Source organism: Neolamprologus multifasciatus, chromosome 22 (assembly GCF_963576455.1).
Source record: "Neolamprologus multifasciatus chromosome 22, fNeoMul1.2, whole genome shotgun sequence".
Classification (NCBI taxonomy): Eukaryota; Metazoa; Chordata; class Actinopteri; order Cichliformes; family Cichlidae; genus Neolamprologus; species Neolamprologus multifasciatus.
The window spans coordinates 1,334,677-1,359,891 of record NC_140459.1 but is presented as its reverse complement, the minus strand read 5'-3'; the positions used below and the strand labels follow the sequence as shown (position 1 = coordinate 1,359,891).

The 25,215-nt window shown below is 42.5% G+C and overlaps 2 protein-coding genes across 5 annotated transcripts in view; both read right to left on the bottom strand.

Annotated features, from left to right (window-relative positions):
- The window catches only part of LOC146492509 (class I histocompatibility antigen, F10 alpha chain-like), a 153,949-nt gene extending 138,715 nt beyond the window's left edge, over nt 1-15,234 (bottom strand). Inside the window, exon 1 of the mRNA XM_085149260.1 lies at nt 14,592-15,234. Coding sequence (XP_085005386.1) covers nt 14,592-14,790 — 199 coding nt within the window. The 5' untranslated portion in view covers nt 14,791-15,234. The remainder of the gene's footprint in view (nt 1-14,591) is intronic.
- LOC146492503 (class I histocompatibility antigen, F10 alpha chain-like) overlaps nt 1-25,215 on the bottom strand; it is a 168,189-nt gene that overhangs the window by 30,822 nt on the left and 112,152 nt on the right. The gene's annotated exons all lie outside the window — the stretch shown is intronic.

Here is a 25,215-nt window from a genome sequence, read left to right as displayed (position 1 = left end):
AGCATCTTATTGAAGAACAGCTGATTGTTCTGTAAATAGTTTGAAATGGTTATTTAAAAAATCAAGGTAAAATTAAATGGATGCAAATAACTTTGTTGTTTGCAGAACTTGTGCAGATGATTTTAAAATTGACAGTTTATATTTGCATTTAAAGTTATGAAATATGATCATTAAACATGTTTGTGGTTGTTATAGTTTTTTGTCTGATTTTGATCAATTGTGTTAACACAGTTTGTCAAAATGAAAACATGACTGTAAATTCAGACACGTGAGGTTGTGCTGAAAACAATGAGACCAAACAAGGCAAATAAATAGTTTTTAAAGGTGAAATGTGGAGGAAACATCAAAAGTAGTTGGACCCCAGAGGGTTAAACATTTTTTTAAAGTAACACAAAAGTTACTTTTCAAGTAATTAATTACTTTTAGAATCTAGTAAATCTAGTACTTTTTCATAGGAACTTGCGCAACACTGCTATCCACACACTCCAAACACACGAAACATGACAAATCTCTCACATCTCAAGACTCTCTCTCTCTCTCTCTCTCTCTCTCTCTCTCTCTCTCTCCACTTTATCTCGGCTGTAACATCTGATGATGTAAAATGAGGACACGAGGGTGCGTGGCACATTAAATGTTGCACAACGTATTTGTGAGTTTCATATCAGATAAGAAAAACATTTTCAGAAACCGTTCAGATGCACTTTTATCATGTTGTCCTATAAATTTGTTCCATCATGTGACTCGGCTGTCATATAAACACTTCTGTGTTCTTATTTAGTCACAGATCAGATCATCACATCTGTCAGGACAGAAAAACTAGCAGCAGTAAAAAGTACTGCAGAGTCTCAGGTTCGTGTTCAGCCCAGGCTCTGTGCTGCAGCTCAGCCCCTCTCTCTCCCCCCACTTTCTTTACTGTTTCAATGGTCTCTGTCCAAAAAACAACAACAAAGAAATATCTGTGAAAAAGTAGAGTTCATAAACTCAAATCATGAATGAATAAATAAATAAAATAAAATGCAAACATTTTATTTTGAAGGAAATTTAGTTTAATTTGTTGAACAAACCTTCAATAAACCCAGAAAGTTGATTCTGTTTATCTGGACTTTGTGTTATCAGTTTTAATTCTAACTATGGACAAAATGTGGTTCAGCTTTTCCTGTCATGACCTCTGCACTTCCTGTTCAAAGCAGCTCACAGAGAGACAGAGGAAGCGAAGCGACAGCAGCATCAGAATACAGAGGACCAACATTTACTTATGATTTACTGCAGAATCAGAATCAGCTTCACATAGAAAAGCTCCAGTTAACAGAGAAACACAGCGACTGAGTGACAGCTCTGCTGTACAGGAAACTGATACTGCTGAAAACTGAGCATCTTAAAATGTCTTCCATCATCGATGAGGATCCAGAGTTGAGCATGAGTGTGAAATACAGCAAAGGAGAGGACAGAGGAGAGAGACTGGAGGGACTGGTCCTCCTCCATGAGAATGTGGACTCCAGCACAGACCATCAGGTCCCTGTTTCAACACAGGACGGAGGTAAGTATCAAATACTGAGGGATCAGGAATCAGGAGAGACTGTTTCCATCTTCTCAATAAAATATCAAACTAATACAGATCCATCAAAGCTTTTGGGTCCAGAGACTGTTGGAGGAGTTATCTCACAGATCAGTGGTGAAGGCAGAAATAGAAGAAACAAGGAAGTGTTGGTCGACACTGTGGAGCGAGTATAACCACGGAAACTGCTCAAAGCACACTTTTCACAGCTAGTTTTAGCTGACAGGAAATCAGACCAATGAATAACAACTCTGTTTTCATTTCAGCAAATCATGGAGATATTGTTTTAATGACATAATATTCATATTATAATAACCAACATTGTCTTCATGATCTGGTCTTTGTGTGAAACACGGCTGATACACATTCGTCTGTTTCTGAGTCACATCAAAGCGTTTCTCTGTCAGAGTCTCTGTTCTCACATATGTAAAAGTCACCTGAAGACAAACATGTGACAAAGTCTCCTGTAAATATCAAAACTGCTAGAATGAACTTGTTCAGCTCATCATCAGGTCGGCTGCAGGTGGAAAGTCTTTCTGACAATAAACCAATAAAATACGCTTGAAAAATGGGAAACAAATTATGATTAAAACATGTTTAATAATTAAATTAACAAATGATTTTCTCCATTTTGCCTTCGTAGAAATAAAATCCCAGGAGAAGCTTCCAGCTGTGAAAAGAAGCCGTTTCAGAGGTGTTGAAGTGAAGCTGGTGGTTCTGTATCTGCTGATTCTGGCTGGAATCACAACACGCTGTGAGGAGTTTTATTATCATGCTCATGATACACTCCCATGTTAAAATGAGCACCTTTGCTGCCTTAAAAACATGTTTCCATTCAGGACCAAATGAGTTTTGGTCTCTAAGGATAGTTTCCTCTTCATAAAAACTGCACGGTGGCATTTTAAATGGAATTCTCTGATCAATAATATGAGCTGCTGTGTGGTACAGCCTGACCAACACGTTGGTTTTGCTGACTGAGCTTCTAGTATTTCATGAGTCTGTTACTTAGCACTGATTAGCAGGTGTGTGTCTGTGTGCATGATTCCTGGCTCATATCTTGTGTGTGTTGTGGAGGTGGAGTGAATGTTCTTGTTGTTCCTTCAAACTCTTCACTCAACACGGTGATTCTGTGATTATATCAACAAAGCAGACAGGCAGCAGCATCTGCTGCAGACTGATGCAGGTGCAGTCACACTATGTTAGACAGTGGCCGTCTGTCATTGTGCGACTAGTTAGTTCACTTGGTGTATTAAGCAGGTAGCTAACAAGCTAATGTTAGCTCCATTCATCTCATAGGAAAATGAAAAACTTTATTTAAATCATTTTAAATTTTAAATCTTCGGTTTTGTTGCATTTCTAACCAGATATTTTGGTGAGTTTGGAAAAAGAGCAGCTGAAGGACGAGATGGAAGGTAAGAAACTATTAAAAACTGTCAGAGTTGGAGATGGATTTGAAAGGTAACTGATTTTACATTTTGAATCAGCTTCTTGTGTTAAGATAAAAAAAGAAACAAACCAAATTACAGCAGCTGACCTCCCAAACTAACATAAACAGGAGAAACTGTTCACAGTCAAAGGCAGCTCAGCCCTACAAACTCCTTCGAAGTGAAACAGGAAACACACAGTGAGAGCTGCACTTCCACAGGAAGTACCTGATCACATGGAAACACCTGTGATATGAGGAAGTGTTGATTCCCAGTGTTGTCTGTTCTTTCAAAGCATATAGATAACATCTCTGACTACAGGTGTAGAAATGTTGTTTGATTCTTCACCTTCTTCCTCCACACTGAAGCACAATTATTCTGAATCTTGTCAGTGGTTTTTGTTCACAGTTGATACGTATTTAGCTCATCAGATTTCCTGTAGTTCTAACACCTCCACCCACAGGACATGTTAAAGAACAATGGCTGCAAGTTTCTGACTCTTATTGATATTTGACAAAGCAGAGGAAGAAGATTATTTCTGTTCAATGTTTCACTCATTTAATTTAATTTAATTTAATTTAATTTAATTTAATTTAATTTAATTTAATTTAATTTAATTTAATTTAATTTAGGTTCTTACAAAAATATTTTAGATGCTTTGAACAAGAATCAAATGCAGGATGAACTTCATTTCAATTGAATCCTGGATTCTAAAATCACACGTAACTATTGTCAGAACATTTTAACTTAATTTGAATCTTTTTTCTCTAAAGACACAAAAACCAACCTGACTCAGTTACAGAGCCGTTATGATGAACTGAGTAAAAACCACAGTCAGCTACAGGAAGAAGTGAAGAAGAAGATAGAAGGTAATAAAGTTTGAATAACTAATAGAAAACATCAGTGTTACACAGTGATAACCTGATTGTGTCTTTGTTTTGAATCCTAAATGTTTGATGCTGTGTAACAGTTTCTCTGTATAAATGTAAGTTTCAGTTAATTATGAATAAGAGAGAAAACCTGAGTTTAAATGAAGTATTTACAGGGAAAATGACAGGGACCAAAGATTAATGTGATACAACATGACACAAAGTCTGTCTTTAAAACATGTGTTTGACTTTAAGGGAAGTGTGATGAAGGATGGACGAGATTTGGATGCAGCTGTTACTTTAAATCCACTGTCTGGAAAACTTGGTCTAACAGCAGGAGACTGTCAGGATAAAGGAGCTGATCTGGTGATGATAAACAGCAAAGAGGAACAGGTGGGTGTGTTTGTTCATGTCTGTGTGATCTTTGATGGAGCTGACAGTCATCTGTTACTTGTGTTTTTGACGTGCTGTCAGTCTGTGACCTGCTTCCTGTTTCCACTCTGATGGATTTCTCTCTGATTTCTGCACAATGGAAGAAAAGTTTCATCACATTTATTCTTCCTTCAGACATATTCACAAGATGATGTCACCACAACAGAAGTGCTGAATTATGACTGGAGACAATATTTGTGTCTCTTCTCAAACAGGAATTTGTCAGTAAATTCAATCAACTGAACAAAAAGGTGACAGTATACTCCTGGATTGGTCTGAGAACCAAACCGACATCAGGAGGATATGAATGGGAATGGGTGGACGGAGCACCGCTGACAGAAACGTGAGACATTCGTTTGTTTCTATTCCAGAGTTATTATTTAGAAGTGAAACATTGATGTTTTGGAAGATAGATCAGCAATACATGAGTTGAGCTATTTTCCAACAGCCCCACAAACTGAATGTAAAGAAAAGCAGAAATCCTCCTTTGAATGAACAGCTGTGCTTGAACTCTCTTCATCTGCAGTCTGTGATGACGTTCAGTTACAACAAGTCAGTTTGAAGAAATCAGGATTGAAACATGTTCAAAGCAGCGACCGACACATTTCACTTTGTTCAATTTGTCTTCATGTTTTTTGTGCTGTAATGTTTCTTTTCTCACAGAACAAAAACTGTTTCAGAGAATTCCTGTCTCTTCTTCTTTGGTGTTTGTAAAACTTCAGAACATATGAAGGAAGAAGCTTCAGTAAATATGACCTGATAGACACACATTTCAAAGTGATGTCTGTAAACAGCTGACAAAACAGTTTCAAACAGCAGAAAGTCAGCTCTGACTTCTTTTTATTCTCCATCTTTACAGCAGGAAGATTTCATATTCATCAAAGCTTGAAAGCTGTTTTAGTGTGCATGATGATTCTCAGAGAAAAGTCTAAAGGAGGGAAAGTGGGCGAGAAACCTGGGAAAGAAATACAGGAAATATTGGAAATATTCCAAAAGAGACTCATATTTATATGAATGTGACAATAGTTATGAGTTTAGTCCAGTTTCATATCAGATTTGATCTCTCTGACAGGTTCTGGGCAGAAGGTTTGTCAGATGCTTCTTCTGGTTACTATGGAGTCTGCTGTGACCGTGATGGGAAATGGAAACATTTCATTTCAATCCCAAACACCTTCATCTGTGAGAAATGAGTTTGGTGCTTTGATGTAAATGTTTGAATAATCCAACCAAAGACACCTCACTATGAAATGTCCTGCATGAGCCTCAGACTCAGCTTACAGTCTTTACTTGTTCATTCTGCATCATATATTGATTACATATATTGTCCCTCTGTGCTCTGTGCTGTACAGTAAGGTTGGAAGTCATCCACACAAAACCTTGAAGTACTTCATTACTCTGTAGTTCCAGCAAATTGTTCTAATAAAAGTCAAAGTGCAGCTTGTCTTTACTTTGGTTTACTTGGTTTATTCATCAGTCTGTTGGTCCTAAAACTTCAGTAAACGTCTTCTTCAGTTTCTCTCAAACAGCTGAAAGTAGCTGCTTCTTACTTTTAGCTACAAATCAGGAACCAAGAGACTGAAACCAGCACAAATTCAGTTTGTCAAACTTACAACGTGTGAATAAGTGAAGATGAATCCGTTTAAAACAGCTTTCCTTCTTCTTCTTCACTTACATCAAAACACAACTTTACCTTCCTGCTTAGTTTGCAGCGAGCTGCCTGCACAGCGTTAACATACTGAAGGTCAAAGTTCATTTCAGCATGACAGAAAGGAAAAGTCCAGAAACAACAACCCTCACAGTGGACACGGTTAAAGTCTGTTGATTTAAAAAAAAATTTTTAGGGGGCCTTGAACTGAGTCCTGTGGGACACCCCACAAGAGAATAGCAGAGGACGACACATGGTCACAGAGACAGACACAAAAGGTTCACGGAGTCAAGTTCTTCTCTTTCAAGGCTCTATTTTTCACCAGAGCTACAGTATCCAGAGTCGTACGTAGTGAAGAGTCAAAGTTATTAACAAGATAATCGACCTCTGTTGGAGTAGCGTTCAGATAGCTGCTCTGCTCTATGAGCATTGAAGATGATAACAGTGGGTGGATTATAATCTTAAACTTAATTACAGCACTTTCACAAAGACATCTACTGTGATAAAGTCTGCTCTCCACTAGGGATGGGTACTGGTAATAAAGGGTAGTAACCAGACCGAAAAGCAGCGCACATTTCGGTGCTTTATTTTCCTGAGATGTCATACGCTTCAGATTCTAGCCAATCATTTTACGTTTCCGAGGATAGTAGGCGGGCCCAGGTACGTACGTTCTTTTAGAGCACGTTATTACATTAATGCATGTAAGGTGAACTAGCAAACACCGTCGTAGTTACATGCAGCTGTCTTCTTGTTTGATGGCAGATACTCCCTTCACCCTGGTTAAAAAGGTTAAAATGACCAAAGAAAAAGTGGAAAACAGTTAAACATGAGAGGTTTTTGGACAAAGTTTGTGTTTTTTCCATTGTTTAAGCACTGCTTCCAGCCAAGAGTGATACCATATATGCCCTATAGCTGCAGAAAAGGCTAACATTGTTATCTTTTTACAAAAAACAGCTGAACATGAGAGGTTTTTGGACAAAGTGTGTGTTCTCCATTCTTTAAGCACCGTTTAAGCACCGGCACCGTTTCAAAAGTACCGGTTTGGCACCGGTATCGGATAAAACCTAAACGATACCCATCCCTACACTCCACTGCTGTGTAATCAATTATTGTAAATGTAAATGTTATCAGGAAATGATCAGACAGGAGACGGTTTTCAGGAAACACTGTTAAATGTTCAGTTTCTATGCCATATGTTAAAACAAGATCTAGAGTGTGATTAAAGTGGTGGGTGGGTTCTTTTATATTTTGAGAGAAACCAATTGAGTCTAACAACAGATTAAATGCCATGTTGAGGCTGTCATTTTTAGCATCTACATGGATGTTAAAATCAGCCACAATAATTATTTTATCTGAGCTCAGAACTAAATTAGATATAAAGTCTGAGAAATCAGACAGAAACTCTGTGTAAGGCCCAGGTGGACGATAGATGATAACAAGACTGGTTTCTGAGTTTCACAGCTGGGGTGGACGAGGCTAAGCATCAGGCTTTCAAATGAATTAAAAGTCTTACACTTTCTTATTCTTATATTTTTTATTACAGAAAAAATAGAAACAAACAAATGAAATTTTTATTTTTAAATGGGGGAAAAAAGAGTAAACAGAATAACTTTTTTAAAGAAAGAACACAATCTTCAAATATACGATGCTTTACAATCCATCATTATTATCAGTAAACGCCCACACAATGGAAGACATTTCAGGATTACAAGAAGAATTTGAGTCTTACAGCAAATATTTCACTGATTCATCCACAGACAGCTTCATCATGTGGACTGAACCTTTTACCGTAAAGTTCAAACTTAATCTAGAATATAATTAAAGCATCTTATCCGATCAATAAAGTAATCCTAGCTCGTGCTGAATAAAAGTAGAAATTACCTTGGAAACAGAACTTTTCAAATTAAGAGCTTACATGTAAATGCAAGAAAATACTGAAACACAACATTTTCCAGATTTCTGCCCTAAATTTCCCACAGAAAAAGTTTCTCTATTTTCAAACAAAGTTTCACTGCAAATGAATATTTAAGGCACAATAAAACAATAAATGTATTTACACAGACAGACTGTAGTTTTTGTAATCATCTAGAAGTTCACTCAATTTGGCCAAAAACTCAGAAACGATAATAAAAAAGGAGATAATCAGTTTATGCCACGCCCCCATTACAATGATCACACCAGAGTATCTAAAATCATTTAATTCTCATGAGCACCTGAGGTCTGGCTGTTTGTAAAGGTCTGATTCATTAAGCCAACTTACAGTGAAAGGGTTAAAGCACCAACCTTCACATTACATTTATGCTTTGTTTAGTATCCAACCATTTTATTTTATGTATTCACTTCTAAATATTATGATTTTAATTATATTTCTCCTACATAAAAACATTATATGCATTAACAGACGTCACACTAAAACATTTTCTTCCACCTGCCTGGAGATGTTTCCTGCAGAGGCAGCAGGTGTGACTGCTGAGCTCCGCCCACTTTATCAGATGCAGACTTTAGCGTCTGCTTTGTGTCCAATCGGTATGAAACTATTCTCACAGGTGCATAAACCAGTGACAATGTTTCAAATATCTTTACAAACATGTTTTCAGATTTATGATTTACTCTAAAAGTTTTAAACTTATCAAAACTGACTCATAAATTTTGCTGTCATGAAGGTTCAGATTGAGGAAGCATGAACACTTTTAAAACCCATTTCATGGAAAGCTAAAGAACCACATTATACCTCAGATTTTTAATCTGTAAAGTGTAAAATAAACTATTTATATTTATCATTATTATTTTAGCTATTATTCTAGCTAGCATGACGGAGTTTCTATACAGCTGGGTGGTGCTATGATGTTACTGATGTTGAACTTTATTTTATTTATAAGGTTAGTTAGTAGAGTTTCCAACCGTCCCGTACAAACGAAATCGTCCCACATTCAGAGAAAATATTACGCGTTTTGTGTTGAGCTCAGAAGAGACACCGTTTGTCCCGAACTTCAGCTAGAATGGAAAAAGACACAAAGCTGGAGTTATTCTGTCGTTGCTGCACAGCTGCCTCTTCCCCTGTCATTCTCCCCCCTCTCTCACCTGTTGCAACTTCAATCATGAAACTGATCAATGATCAGCTGATCAGCTTTTCTCTCTTGTTTGTTTATCACTTTGCACCAGAAAGAGGAAACCAGTGGATGTCGCTAAACAACAGCAGCACGTTTGATCAGCTGTTGTTAGAATTGATTTAATATTAATTTCTAGTATCAGCTGATGTTTGCTGGAGCCACAGCTGTAAAGCTGCTGGTCATGATGGTTTGGATATGTGGTGAGAGGGAAACATGAAACCAGGAGATGTCCTTACTGAATCATCAGAGCTGAACAGGTGATGGAGAAACAGGTTTACCTTTTAGGTGACATGGATGAGTTGAAGGGAAGTTCTGAACTGTTTCTGTTTTCTAAGTAGCTGACAGCTGGTAACTGTGCAGGGGCGGATCTAGCAAAGTTTTGCCAGGGGGCCAGGTAGGGCATTAACAGGGAAAAGGGGGGCACAAAGAAATACTTTTCTTTCTTACTCTCATATAAAATATTTAGCTTTTATTAAATAGTTATCTGAATCTTACAACCAAAGTTTGTATATTAATTCACAATATTGGCTGTAGACCATTGTTAATCATTCAGAATAAAGAATAAAGAATAAAGTAATGCTACAAAGCGTGTTCATGCAAACATTGTCGTGTTTGCCGTGGTACAATGGGACTTCTGCTCATGAACCTCTGTGCACAGCGTCTGCAAATCGGGGCTGTACGAAGTCACCTCATCTTTACACAAAACTGTAAGCTGTCATCTGTGAGGCGCGAGCGGTGTTTGTTTTTACCATAGTTCATGGTGGAGAATGGCTGCTCTGCTGAGTTTTGCTCTCTGTAGCCGTATGAATGGCAAACTACACTGATTAGCAGCGGCATAGGCACACTTAAAATTTCTTCTGAAATTTTCGCTTTCTAGTTAGTACAATAATTCCAAATGTCATAATCATCACGTTCATTAATGTCTAACAACTTATTGATCCAGCTTTGCAAGACCAATATCAGGCTGGTGCATCCCTCTCCATATGTCAACTTTCTAATATCCTAAATTAACTCATTGTGAATCTGTGAAGCACATCTGAGATACTTACGAGAGATCAGTCAGAGACACCAGAGTCAGAGCTATCGTAATCACTGTCTTGGTCAATGGACACTGTGAAAGGAAAAAAAGCACAGTATTCAGCTGCAACATGAGTTTAAAATCAGTCAAACCAGAGTACAAAATTATGTAACTTTACACACAAAAATTACACAAAAATATTACACATTGATACAACACGTTAGCTGAGAAAGACTTACTGTTGCTGCCTCTGAGAGCTTTGACTTCATCAGAGTCTTCATCAGCCTCCTCGTCATAGTCAGTGTCCCCTCCTAGAAACACACACACAAAATGTTAAAGTTTATCCTTTGTTGTAGGTGCTGCTACACTTCCTGTAAAGACGACAAACAGTTTGAGCTGAATGAAGCAAAACACCAAACTTAAGCCACAAACTCATGTGATGTTAGTGATAATTTGTTTCTGCAATTCACTCAATTTGTCCCAAAACTCATCAAGGCCTTATTAACAAAGAATCAACTACTGTCACCCCATTACAATGATCACACCTGTGTACCTTAAATCCTCATAAGCTGTCCTGTGATCTCACAGTTTGGTGAAATGACTCGACTATCCTAAAAACCTTTTTGTTTTGTTTGTTTTGTTTTTGTTTGTTGTTACAAAAAAAGGTAATCTCTCTCTCTCTCACACACACACAGGTTAGTTAAGGACAAACTGCTCCACATGTGAGGAAACATTTGAAGCTGATCTGTTTCTGTTTATTCTTTTATTTATGAACTGCAGGTTAAAATCAGCTTTAACCTCCTAAGACCTGAACTCTTCCACAGCAGCATTTTTAATTTCTCTTTGATATTTGGGCTGATTGGGGCCCGATAAATGTAAAAACAAAGAATTACCAGATTTTTTTTACCTTATTTTTGTTTTTATGAAAAATCAGAGCCACGTATGAGGATATTCGTTTAAAATGTTGATAGAACAGTAGCAGCATAATGTCCTCATACATGGATATCAGGCCCTTGTAGAGCAAAATTAAGTATTTTGGTCTAAATAACCCAAAATGTGACGTCCACATATGTGGACGCAGGTCCTAGGAGGTTATGGTTTTCAGCTGCTGCTGTATAAATATTATTACCACATCAAATAATAAGAGCTTATGTGTTAAAACTTAAATTAAAAGAAAAACTTTACCAAAAACCAGAGCAGAAAAATGAAGTGCTTACGTGGTGTAGTAGTGTAAACAACCCGAGGAGAATCTGTAAACAAACACAAAAGACATATTTATTCAGTCAGTGCTTCATGTTTGATTCTTTTGATCTGTTCATATAAAAAATTACATTTTAACAGAGTTAAGTTAAAGAGCAGTGACTCCACAGAGACACTGAAAGTCAAAAGTACGTCTGAGTTTTTCTTCTGTTTGTTTCATAAAGATTTAAAGTGTCAGTGAAACTGAGCAGCGCAGTCACAGAGAGGAACCTCTGTCCTCTGCACACACCTGACAGCAGCCATGTTTCACCTGTCGGGCTCAGGTGTGAACCACTGCAGGGTGGAGCCAAAGCTCACAGCTGGCTGTGTGGAGCCCAGCTGTTGTAAAGGAAGGAGCTCAGCAGCAGACTGAGCTGCACAAACAGAGGAGAGAGCAGGAACCAAAGATCTGCTGTGCTGCTCATTTAAAGGAGTCGCTCTTAATCAGACCTCACCACACTTTATTTCAAACTTCACCACCAGGTGGCAGTGTTTCACAGGAAGTGTCAGGAGCAGTATGGAAGCAGTAGATGCAGTATTTGGGATGTGAGCAGGAAGGTTGTGGGTTCAAACTCAGCTGGAGCCTCTCTGTGGGTTTGTGTTCTCCCACAGGTTAAACATGTGCTCGTTACATGAACTGCTGACCTACACTGAACACAGGGACCAACATGAGAGCAGAGCTCTCTGAAGGGACCTGAGTCACAGACTGTCTGTGATCCTGCAGGGACCAAACTGACAGACAGCTACTGTCCTGTTACTGTCAGATTAAAGGTGTTAAAGGATCGGCTCAGACTGACTCGAGTCTCTGAGCATCAAACTTCATAAGACAGAAAAATAAAGATGTTACCTTGGTTGTCGTTGGCTCCACGTCTGCATCCTGTAAACAGACGTAACACAGACTGTCAGTGATCATGGATGAACTCAGTGGTTTGTTCTGCATGTGTGAAGCAGCTCAACTCTGATGTCATCATCAGACCTCAGCAGCATGTTCATTAACATGCAGTGTGAATGAATCACATGCTGAAGTGTAATCCTACAGTTTACTGTGATCCAGACTGACTGTTGTTGAAGAGTTTCACAGTTCTACATGCAGATGTGTCTGAATGGAGACGGTGGAGGAAACGAGCTGCACACTATCAGCAAACATCAATCGTTTCTGTTCTGCACAGAAAAACTAATACGACCAATACGGCAATGCCATGATGATCCATTTGGCAACATAAATCCATTGGGTATCCTTGTTGGTCTTCAGACAACAATTCTGACGGCTAAAGAACCAAATGGGACAGAAAAAAAAAAACAAACAAACAAACAAAAAAAAAAGGAAAACACCAAGGTGTTCCCAAGTCAGCCGAGATATATAATGTCTCTCCTGTCCTGGGTCTCCTCTGGACACCTACATCTATGCTGATCTCACCTGGACCCACGACACCAACACCCTGGTAAAGAAGGCCCAGCAGTGGCTGCACCTCCACCTCAGGAGGTGCAACAGTTAAAAAATAGACTAGACAGAAATAAAAAACAAAAAACATTATTGATACTTTTTAATGTGAAATGTTGTCACACACTGACCTAAAAATTTAAAAAAGGGTTCATGAATTTCTAACTTTTATAACTAAAACTACTTCTACAGGCTCCACTAATAATGAATTTAAAAACACAATTTTTTCATGTCATACATACATTTCCTTTTGAGCTGCTTCTGTCCATAATCCACAAACTTGCTCAGCCAATCGATGCACTCCTCCTCCAGGTATCCCTTGGTGTACTCTTTCAGCACCTGGACGCCGTCCCACTTCCTCTTGGTGGGTTCTGCCTCGGGAGTCGGAGCGACCCAGACTCCGTTTTTATCATCGAAGGACAGGAAGTCGTCTCCATCATAGGCGTACATCCACACGCCTCGGACAAACCTGAGCGTGCCGTCAGGCTGAGTTTCACCCTCACAGCCCACTAGGGATGGGTATCGTTTAGGTTTTATCTGATACCGGTGCCAAACCGGTACTTTTGAAACGGTGCCGGTGCTTAAACGGTGCTCGAACCGGTGCTTAAAGAATGGAGAACACAAAATTGGTCCAAAAACTTCTCATGTTCAGCTGTTTTTTTAGTAAAAAGATAACAATGTTATCCTTTTCTGCAGCTATAGGGCATATATGGTATCACTCTTGGCTGGAAGCAGTGCTTTAACAATGGAAAAAACAAAAACTTTATCCAAAAACCTCTCATGTTTAACTGTTTCCCACTTTTTCTTTGGTCATTTTAGCCTTTTTGTCCAGGGTGAAGGGAGTATCTGCCATCAAACAAGAAGACAGCCGCATGTAGCTATGATAGTGTTTGCTAGTTCACCTTACATGCATTAATGTAATAACGTGGTTAGCCTACTCAACGTAAATTATACACGAACAACATTAAGCTACTCACGCAGAGAAGAACGGCTGCTGCTGCCATCATCATCCTCATCATTTCTGCTACACTGGCAGGGCTAGGGGCCAGGACTCTACTCTTCAGCTTTTTGGGGCATGTTGCTAACTCTTCGTCCGATAACAGGCACCACACCTGCAGTAGATGCGCTCGGTGTGAGGTCTCGCAGCAAGCTATCAAATACGGCGCATTTTTCGGCTTTTAAAAAAAACGCTATGCGTCGCCAGGTGTTTCATCAGATTTGAGGTGTTACCTCCTTTGACAGTATCACAGTATCACCTTAAAGCACTTGTTGCAGGCTGCTGAGTTTGCATCTTTTGCTGTGAAGTACAGCAAGACTTTTGACCGCTTCGCCTTGGGCATTTTTAATCTGTAGCTCTGCTCTAAAAGAACGTACGTACCTGGACCCGCCTACTATCCCCGGAAACGTAAAATGATTGGCTAGAATTCAAAGTGTATCACATCTCAGGAAAAAAAAGCACCAAAATAAAGCACCGAAATAAAGCACCGAAATGCGCGCTGCTTTTCGGTCTGGTTACTACCGTTTATGTCAGAACCGGTGCCATCATGGCACCGGATACCGGTACCCATCCCTACAGCCCACCATCCTCTGAAGAACGTGGAGGTCTGGAAGCAGGAGGGTGAAATAAATAAATAATGTTTAAATAAACATCAGAGGAGAAAATATGAACATAAATCAAATCATTAAAAACTTTTTAATTTAAACCAGTAAGCAGGAACAATTTGTTCCTGAGTTGAGGAACTTCAAGCTCAAACATTCCTCTACAGACAGTTTAGTTAATGTCATGCTTCGTTATTGATCATTCAGATTTCATGGATTTTACCTGAGTGATTAAATCATTAAAACAGCAAAGACTTACTGGCTGAGTCATTCTGTCTCATTCGCTCCATCAGGATGCCGATGTTGTCCTTGAACCACTGCTGCTTGCTCTTGCAGGACTGTGTGCCTCTTTCCCAGTAATCAGCAGGTAAACGCTCTCTCATCCACTCCTGTCTGGGAACTGTTGCCTGATGCTCGCTGTCAAAGTAGTCGATCATCTTGTCGTCCAGCAAACCCATGGCTGTGAACTCATGGATGCCCGGGAGGCCGACAGGTTTGGAGAGCGCCGTGTAGATGTAGGTGAGGGAGTGAGTCTCTGAAAGTCACACAGGAGGAAATGTTTTTATCCCACACAATTTCCTTCTCTCACCCCAACCGGTCGCAGCAGATGGCCCCGCCCCTCCCTGAGCCTGGTTCTGCTGGAGGTTTCTTCCTGTTAAAAGGGAGTTTTTCCTTCCCACTGTCGCCAAAGTGCTGCTCATAGGGGGTCATATGATTGTTGGGTTTTTCTCTGTATCTACTGTACAATATAAAGCACCTTGAGGCGACTGTTGTTGTGATTTGGAGCTATATAAATACAATTGAATTGAACTGTCAGAGGCCATAAGAAGATCATTTGCAACCTTCACTAAAGCTGTTTCTGTGCTGTGATGAGCTCTGAAACCTGACTGAAACTCTTCAAATAAGCTATTCCTCTGCAGATGATCTGTTAGCTGTTACAGACGGGACAGACATGGCTGGGGGATAGGAAAGGAAGAAAGATGAAGGAAAAGAAAAAAGACAGGAAGGAGGACAGTGAGAAAGGGCACTTAAAAAAAAAAAAAAATCCCGGATCACCCGCTGAGAGAAAAAGATAAAAGAAGCAAAAAAGAGAGCAACATAATAAACACCATCACAATAATCTAGCTGGTGAGGGGAGATAGGCGTCCAAACTTTGGACGGCCTGAGATGTTCCCAGAGAGGTGGAGAGGTGAGTTACATTAGAAAGATCAGAAAGTGTGTTTGGATTGACAACAACTGTGATGACACATTATAACCTGTTATTAAAGTTCTGCCCCTGCTTTGATCAAATGTGGGTTACTGCTGGTTAGTTAGTGTGACTTCATACAAACCTGTGTGTTACACCAGTGGAAGAAGCTTTTCCTTCATCAGTCTTCTTGTTTCTTACTATAGGGGTGAACAGCGACACTAACACTCTCTGGCTCTATGCTGCCCCCCTGTGGTCACAGTTGTAGTCAGTGTTGGTATGAAAATGTTTGAAAGCTTCAGCACCACAGACAGCTACAGGCAGCTCCACCCTCCTGTACCATGTCTGCAACCTGTAACTTCAGTGTGTTGATTTAAATAATGAAATAAACTCTGGCTGCACATCGTTCTGCTTTTCTTTAAAAACAAAAACAAAAACGGTTAAATAGTGTAAAGTATGTAAATGTACAAACAAAATGTACAAAAGTTAGTGGTCCCAGAATAACTACAACTTTAAATAATTATAATCATAGCGAAGTTTGGCCTGATGGTGGCAGTAATGGAAACATTAGAGTACCACCATCATCAGTTTAAATTTACCACATTTGATTTGAAGAACACTCAAGGACACTGTACACAGCAGAATAATAAAAGCAGTAGAAAAGCAGGCAGTTTACACAATCATAAAGTTATAAGGCATAAAACAAATTTAACATAGCAGAGTGGAGAGGTTATGTGGGATAAGCTATTTTGAACAAGTGAGTTTTTGTCTAGACTTAGAGAGAGAAAAGGAAGAGATATTTCTTAAATCAGGAGGTCGAGAATTCCAGAGTTGAGGAGCAGAGCAGCTGAAAGCCACGGTGGCAAGACAGGGGGAGGGGCTAGAGAGAGAGAAGAAGAAGATCTAAGACACCGAGATGGGATCATCATCAGAGATAGATGATGAACAGCCTTAAATGTATACAAAAGTTATTAGGTTTAATGTATGTGTTGTAGGTTGCCATTTAAAAAGCTAGAATGCTTCTGTTTGCTATCTATGTAACCTACGCATACGACTACGTGCACGACATTGATAAGGGGAACAAGCAGCCTTGAGAAGAACAGATTCTACCAACAACAATCTGGGAGAGCTGCACTCCCATCATATAACCACACACAATGTATAATCATGCTTGCACAGCACAATCACACTTTGTAACCAAAATACAGCAACAAGCTTCATGAATATTAATGTGTGTAACCAATAAAAAAAAACATGCAGGGAGAAAGCAAGTTGAAGTGGGTTGGAAACAACAAAGCTGCTGCAGGACAGGAGTGATGTGATGGATGGAAGGGGTCCTGGTGATGATACGAGCCACAGAGTTCTGGACACATTAAAGCTTATTAATGGATTTTTGAGTAAGACCAAAAAGAAGTGAATTACAGTAATCGATCCGAGCAGTAACAACACTGTGAACAAGAACGGCAGCGGTGTGTGGTGTGAGAAAAAGAACGGAGACGATTAATGTTGCACAATTAAAAATATACAGACTGAGTAACATTATTAATGTGTGAATTGAAAGATAGAGTACTGTCAAGGATGATACCCAAACTTTTCACAGAGGAAGAAACGGAGACCGGCAAGTTATTGATCGTAATAGAGAAACTGTTGGTTCTGAATAATGTTGATTTAGAGTCGACCAAGAGAAGCTCAAATTTGTTATTGTTGAGTTTAAGAAAAGTAGAAGAGAACCATGAATTTAGTTCGGCTAAGCAGAGGGTGAGGGAGGATGGGGGGAGAGCAGAATCAGGTTTAGTGGACAGATAAAGCTGGGTGTCATCAGCATAACAATGAAACTGGATATTATATTTATGAAAAATGTGTCCAAGCAGAAGAAGGTAGATAATGAAAAGAAGGGGCCCCAGGACAGATCCCTGGGGCACGCCAGTGACCAGAGGAAAGGACTGAGAAGTGAAGGATTTGAGTTGAATGAACTGAGTGCAATCAGACAGGTATGATTTAAACCAGGCTAGTGGAGTATGGGAGAGACCGATGGAGGCTAGCCTACTGAGAAGTACAGAGTGAGAAATAGTGTCGAAAGCAGCGCTCAGATCGAGGAGAATAAGAATGGAAAAGTAAACCGGAGTCAGCTGCCATAAGAAGATCATTGGTTATTTTTATAAGTGCTGTTTCTGTGCTGTGGGAGGGATGAAAACCAGACTGGAACTGTTCATACAGATTATTATTAGTTAAATGTGAGTGGAGTTGTGTGGCAACTATCTTCTCAGGAATATTTGAAAGGAATGGTAGATTGGAAATAGGACGGAAATGATCAAAATTACTGGGATCTAGACCAGTTGTTTTTTTCACTATTGGGGTGATGGCAGCAATTTTGAGGGAAGCAGGAACAGTTCAAGTTCAAGTTCAAATTGTATTCACCACATGCAGTGGCAGGTTGCCCTGCAGTGGAATGAACCCGCCCCCCGACCTTACACACACACAACACAGACATCCCATGGGCATACAAGTCAGAGAACGGTTGTATTACAGAAAAAAAACACTGAAATATACACTACAATGGGAAAGTACAAGAGGAAAAATAGAGACCTCTGCTCATGCTGGGCTATAGAGGACAGCGTGAGAACAGGAAACAAAAAAACTCCTCTGCACAGAAAGCACACAACTGTCCACAGCACAACATTATAGAGCAAGTGACAAGCCACAGGGTTGGGTAGGGGATAAGGAGTAATCCCAGGCAACACAGCAGCCATCCTGCCACTGCGCCGACTCTCCAGCGCGGGCCCAGACCCGCCTCGTGTTCCCAGGAGGCAACAAGCATCGAAGGCATTGGAAGGGGAGGGGGGATGTGTGAGTGCTTATCAGCGTAAGTGTATGTGTGTGCGTGTCCATAGTTCAACTGAGACAGTGTCCTTCGCCCTGTAAGGCTAAGTAAACAGAATGGGAAGGAACAGACTAAACACAGTCGTTATCAGGGAGTTTTTTTGTTCAGCTCCGCCCTTGAGCCCACAGCTGGCGCCGAAGGGGTAGCCGCATCATAATGGTGATTTTTCTTTTACAAACAACTCATGAGAATTTCAAGCTGTTTTTAACACTCCGACACTGGTCTCTCAATCTGCCGTTGGATAGCTGCGAGTTTCTCCATGATTTTATTTACCTTCAATTCCGTGGTCTTTTCAGTCTTTTGCTCACAGAGCAGATTCTGAGACCTCACGACCGCAGCCAATTGATCCGCGATGTAATCCAGCTTCTGCCCAGAGGTGTTGTTCCGAGTGGATTCTTCCCTGATGTAATCCAATATACGCTCAGAGGTGTTATTCTGAGTATTCCCTGCAGATGTAAGCGCCTCCAAGTTCTTAACCGTGCTGCACTCAGTGAGCCCTTTCTGAGAAGCCGCACCTCATCCCATCATTTCAATCCCAGCGGGCAGCCTTGTGTGGATTTGAACAGCCGGTTCCGCTTTATTAATTCTTCGATAAGCCAGGGCCAACCCAGCTCCGATCAGCAAGAACCCTGTTATCATGGTTCCGAATAGGTAGATATCTTCAGCGTCCTCGATCGACAGTCCAGCCAGGCACACGATCCTCCATGTCTGCCACCCGTCCATTGTGTACCCGGGTTCTCCCGAGTCCAGACTGAGAAAAGGGTGTCAATAGCATTCAGAGACCAGTTGATCAAATCCATAATTCTCTTTTAGGTTTTAGACACAGACTGTGAGAGACTGATCCAGGGAAGTGAAATACACACGAGACAAGACAAGGACACAAGAGGCTAAGCAGGGAAGATAAGGGGAAGGAGGAGAGGAGAAAAGTGCGACCGCCTTCGCCGAGAGCCAAATGAGTTCCAGTGGTAAATGAAGAATAGACGATAGCAGATATGAGGGGAAGCAAAGAGGGCAGACAGGCCTTGACCAAAACTGTAGGAATGGGGTCTCGCTGGCAAGTAGAAGGTTTTGACTTACAGATGAGATCTGAAATATCAGTAACAGAGGGGAGCTGGAAAGCAGAAAAACAGTGTGATGGGAGAGGAATCACAAAGGAAGAGCTACAGGGAACTGTCACGGGGGCCGAGTGGCCTGTACTGAGCAGGACTCAGGTGCAGAAACCCAGAGCTGAGACAGCAGATGATGTGACAATTTATTAGGTGTAGTGCAAAAAACGTAGCAAAGACAAAAAACAATAAGACGTGGAGTTTGACGTGGCGTGGCCTGGGAAACGTGGCTAGGGCGAGGGAACGGGATGCAGAGTGGAGCTGAGCAGGGAACAGTCACACTGAAGAGAGAAGACAGTGGAGTTAGGGAGGTAGTGGAGGCAGCTCTGAAGTGGCAAGTTGTAAGGGTAGCAATTCTTAGTTGCAGTAGGGGACATGGAGTGTTGAGAGGGGGGTAAGAGAATCCAGGGAGGGCTGAGTGGCGTAGAAAGGCTGACCTGAGATCCGGGGCTTCAGATGGAGTGTGATGGCAGGAGGGCAGGCAGGTGAGGCACAGAGGGAGGCACAGTCTGGAGGTGGAGCGTGAGCCAAGGTGAAAACAGCAACTGCAGCACAAGAGAGTCTGGTTAACAAGATAAATCACAGCAAGAACTTAAAGTATAAGGCCTGTTACCAACATGTGTTGATGACGAACTGGCAGTGAATGAACATCAATGTGTGGCTTAAATCCCTCTGGCTTGATTGCCTGCAATAGGCTCCAGGTGTGCAGGAGTTGGCCCTGCCCAGGGGCGGATCCCAGGTAGGTTCAGGAGCCTTATGGAAATTCCAGCCACCCACTGCAGACCATGACAGGAACATTGGAAACCAGGTCTTTGTGTATTGTGTGAATTTTCTCAATGAAAAATAACATTAGAGAATCACAGAAGGAAGATGAGTAAAGGTGAGCAGGTAAAAGATCTACTGACCTGAAAGAAGAGTTGGACAGTGAAAACAGTATCTTGGTTGAGTCATCATTTGAACAGATAATGGTGAAGCAGTAAGCAGAAGCTTTTGTTGAGCAAATAAAATGTATTTATTTTCTGCTTGACGTTCAGATTTTCCCCTCAGTGGTTTCATTCGTGTAAACATTGGATGTTTAAACATCTCTAATTAGGAAAACAGCTGAAATTTCCATGAAACTAAAGTGTGTGTTTCCTTAAACGACCTCACTTCCAACCTGTTGTAAGATTTCTCTGCCTGCCCACTAACAGCAGTCGGTAAGAAGATTTTACCCAGAACTTAAATGAAAACCAGAGAGCAGAAAAGTAAAAAAAACAAAAACAATGTTGGGGTTGGCCCGGAAGCAGAGAGGAGAAGAGGGTCAGAACATGTGGACAGTATGAAAATGGAGGTCGGATGTGTTGCTAACAGTGGCAGCTTTGAAGATTGGCTGCAAAGGCAGAGTTTCTCTGGAGACTTGGAGGCAGACAGGAGCCCTCCTGGGGCCTGGCTGGATAACTCAGAGGTCTCAGACAAATAGAAAGGAAAATCTTTAGGCTCGCTGGCTCTGGTTCCACAGGGATACCCGGCTGGGGTACACTCACTGGGGCAGTGTGTCCACGCTCAAACTCCAACCAGTTACTGGGGATGCCCCTGGTGGAGCAGTCGCTGAGCTGGAACTGGTTTCATTATGGGACCTCTCACCTCTGACAGACCTAGCAGCAGCATCAAGGTTTGAAGGCTGCCTGACTCAGACTGGGCTTGGATGCTGGATGGCTCAGGTTACAGGGAGACACACTTCCACAGCCACCTCCTCCAGCTTATCCAAGGGAACATCAAGGCGTTCCCAGGCCAGCCAAGAGATCTAATTTCTCCAGCTTGTTCTGGGTCTATCCAGTGATTCTACTATAGAAGCATGAACAGGTGGAGAAGGAGGCTGCAGCCTGACTGCTCATCAGTTACCTGCTGAAGTTCAGGGTCTGGCTGCTGCGCTAGTTATGGTGTTCTTTTTTTTTTTTTTTTTTTTTTTTTTTTTCCTGTCCCGTTTGGTTCTTTTGCCATCAGAATTATTGTCTAAAGGCGAAGAAAGATGCCCAACGGATTTACTTTACTAAATGCACCATCCCAGCCTTGCCGTATTGGTCTATTTGATTCACCTTTTATTGTTTATTTTATTTTCACTTGCTGAATATGGGACAGACTTGACTGGGAGAAAGAAAGAGGGAAAGAAAGAGGGAAAGAAAAACAACTGACAAGAGGGACGGGGGAGAAGGGCAAAAAACAAAAACCAACAGAATAAGCAGACAAAAAATAAATAAATAAATAAATAAATATATCGATCACCTGGATCACCTGTTGACAAAGAGAAAAGAAAACAAGCAGAAGAAAACGAGAGTAATAGAATAAACAACATCACAATGATATATGGGAATATGACAGTAAATACTAAATATTAAACATTATTGTGCAGCACGTAGGATCGACAGCGCACAGTGTGCATTGAGGTAGGAGCCAAAAAGGGTGTAGTTTGTGTGTGTGAGCACCCGTGTGTACACCTGTGAGCATGAGCTTGCTTGTTTTTTAAAAGGTTCCTTCATATAATGATCTGCTAGAGGGTGTGGGGGGGCCACAGCCCCGTCCTCCAGGGCATGAAGCAGGTATGGAGGAGATCAAAACTCCAGACATCCAGAGGCCCCCAGAACACAAGAGACCAAGGAAGACCAACAGAGGGGCAGCCGTGCCACTGTCCCAGAAAGAGCTGAGGAGAGCCCCAGATGAGGGGTCAGTCAGCAGCTGCGGAGCAGAAGCCAGGGGGGGTTGCAGTGACGTGCCCGTGAGCTCCGCCGGCAGCCAGCTGTGCCTGAGTGACCGAGCCCCAGGCCGAGATGCCGGGAAACCCCACCTCCAAAGTGGCCCGAGCGAGCCCCAGGCTCCAGGCCCCAATAAGCAGCCGCCAAGGAGTGAGCCGGTGTGTACCTGGATGCCCATCCCCGGACACAAAGAACCACCAACGCACCGATGTCTGAGGGAGTCCGCCACCGGCAGGGGAAGTGGTGGGGGGAGATAGGCCTCCAAACTTTGGAGGGCCTGAGATGTCCCAAGAGAGGTGGCGTCTGATATCCAACCTGACATATAGACACAGACATACAGGCACACACAGATACAAACATCCATTCCCACCCTCATGCTCTCATATGCAATTACTCAACACTCACCCAATGTGGAGACAGACATAAAGAGACGCTGTACACACAATCACACTCCCAAGCGTACTCTAAGAACCGGGTCTAGGTACCCTTGCCCCTGGTAAAATTGAGGCAGAGGCAGCCAGAAGGGGACGGGGGACGGGGGATGCCTCCTCTGCAACCTGGTGACACACCCCTACTCCAAAGCCCTGCATGTGTGGGTGGTTGTGGTGGAGCGGGAAGAGGGAGGCAGCTGGAGATGGGGAGGGAAGGAAGGGAGGGGCAAGTGACCCCTCCCTGGGGCCAGCTTCCCCGCTGACCCCAGTAGGCACCCCCATACTCCGCGACCCACCAGGGAAAGGGGGCCCAGGCCCATCCGGACCGGGGCCCAGTGCAGCAGCGCTGCCCAGCCCCACAGAGCCCGGGACAGTCCACCCGACCCCACCACAGAGAAAACTGGGCCCCCCATACACCCACCCGCCCACAACCCCGGCAACACACCAACCCGGACCCAAGCCCCCGAGGCCCGGCCAGGGCCCCAGCCCAGAGCCGGAGCGCCCCCAGAACCTCACGCCCGTCCTGGACCCACCCAGGGGCAGCCAGGCTACCCGGTCAGTAACCCACGCCTGTCAGCACAGACCCTCCCCTAGCCCCGCTGCACGCAGCCACGAGGAAACCGTCACCTAAGAGCCAACAGAGCCCCTAATAGGCCATGACCGCTACCCCGGGTTGAGCCCCCAAGGAAGATGCTCCTGGGGAACCCCCCGACGCCCTAAGCCTGTCCCTACCTAGTTATGGTGTTCTTGATTACAAAAGCACAACAAATAAACCAGGAAACACTAACTAGAACACACAGCTGGAGGGATGAGGGAGATCATGACAAGTGTTGGAGTGACTTTGTTAAAAATTGTCATTGTTGTGCTTTGAATTGTGAACCTTGTTTAAACTGCATGATTGAAGATATTCTTGTTTCTATTCTCCCCCCCCCTGCATGTAGGATGGTGGGGGAGGCTACAGCTATAGTGTTCAACTGCAGGCACATTCCATGTAAAGATTCTGGTTTGCTTATTTGCTCAGGAACGTCCACTTCCTGCCCTTTATGGGCTCACCTATGCTTGTATATGGTGGACCATTAAGGGGGTTAAGCCATATACAGGGTGGGGGGAGATGACCCTTTTATGAATAGGGATGTTGTTAAACGGTTGTAAACATATGTTGTGTTGCAGGAAGTCACGTATACAGAGACACACACATACAAACACATTCACAGTGTGTGTTCTCTGAATAAAAGGCTGCGAGGGGAGTTTGGAGTTTGGAGTTGGCTACAGGCGAGCTTGTGTCAGTTCTGGGAGGCAATCTCCTCTTGCAAGCAAACCGTACCAGTGGCTCTTGTGTTCTGTTTGCAGTCTCTCGTGGTCTGAATCCAGCAGGGTCATTTGTTTAGACCAAACAACAAGCAACACAAGGGAATGCAGACAATGAATACAAACAATAAGTGAACAGACCACAGGTGGGAACAAAGAGCAGAGTCTAATCGTCAGTTTTACTCACAGAGGGAGGATAGTAGGAGCGTCGTCTCCTTCGGCCTGAGGAAATAGGAGAGTTTGGAGCTGCTGATGCAACATCATTCCAGCTGAAGAGCCTGTGATGAGCCGGCCCGTAAAATCTCCGGCGAGCAAAATGGCATCATCCAGGTGGAGTCGGCAGCTGGTGATAGGTTGTTGCTCCACGTGAGAAGGAAATCTGCACTTTTTTTCTTCTTGGTGAAGGAAAAAGGGAAACCGGATAATTGAGCCTCTGATGGCCCCAGACAGGAAACTCTTTGAGGATCGAGGTGGAAGAGCTTATGAGGAGGCAGGCCAATGAGCGGACAGCGGAGAGACTGATCAACAACTGTGAGCAACCAGAGATGGGTGGATGATGCCCACTTTCAGCTGCAGAGCATCAGGTGCAGGCGGGGCAGCAGGTGGACGAACACGACGTCTTTGAGGACCCCTTAGAGTCCGGTGAGTACCACTGAAAATGTGCTCCTACCAGGGGTGAGCCAACGCTTCCACTTCAGCTTTTCCTCAAGAAAGGAAACGGCTACTTGCTGCCACTTGTAGGCCGGAGTCTGCTGCTTTATTTTAGTGCTCGAGATCTCCTGTCATGTACCGCTGTGTGAGGCAAGGCAGGATAGCAGATAAAATGTGGGAGTCGGAGACAGAAACTAAACTTAAAGAGAATTTATTACTGACTACAAAAACACCATAACTAGACCAAGAATTACTAAACAGACGAACACACAGCTGGAGGGAATGAAGGAGGCTGTGAGAAGAAACACAAGGGAACAGATCACAGGTGGGAACAAAGCTGAACGTAATCAAACTAACGAGACCAGGAAGCAAAACTAAACAAGATGCACACAGGATGAGAGACTGTCAGAGTAAAACAGGAAACAGCAGAAACACACACTGAGACACAGACTGACTGAACACAGGGAACAGAGGGAGTGAGAGAAAGACAGAGACACGACTGGGGAACAGGCCAATCAACATGGAGGCAAGACTGACTTCACAGAGAGATACTAACACAGGAAGAGGGCGGGGACACAGAGGAGGGATGAT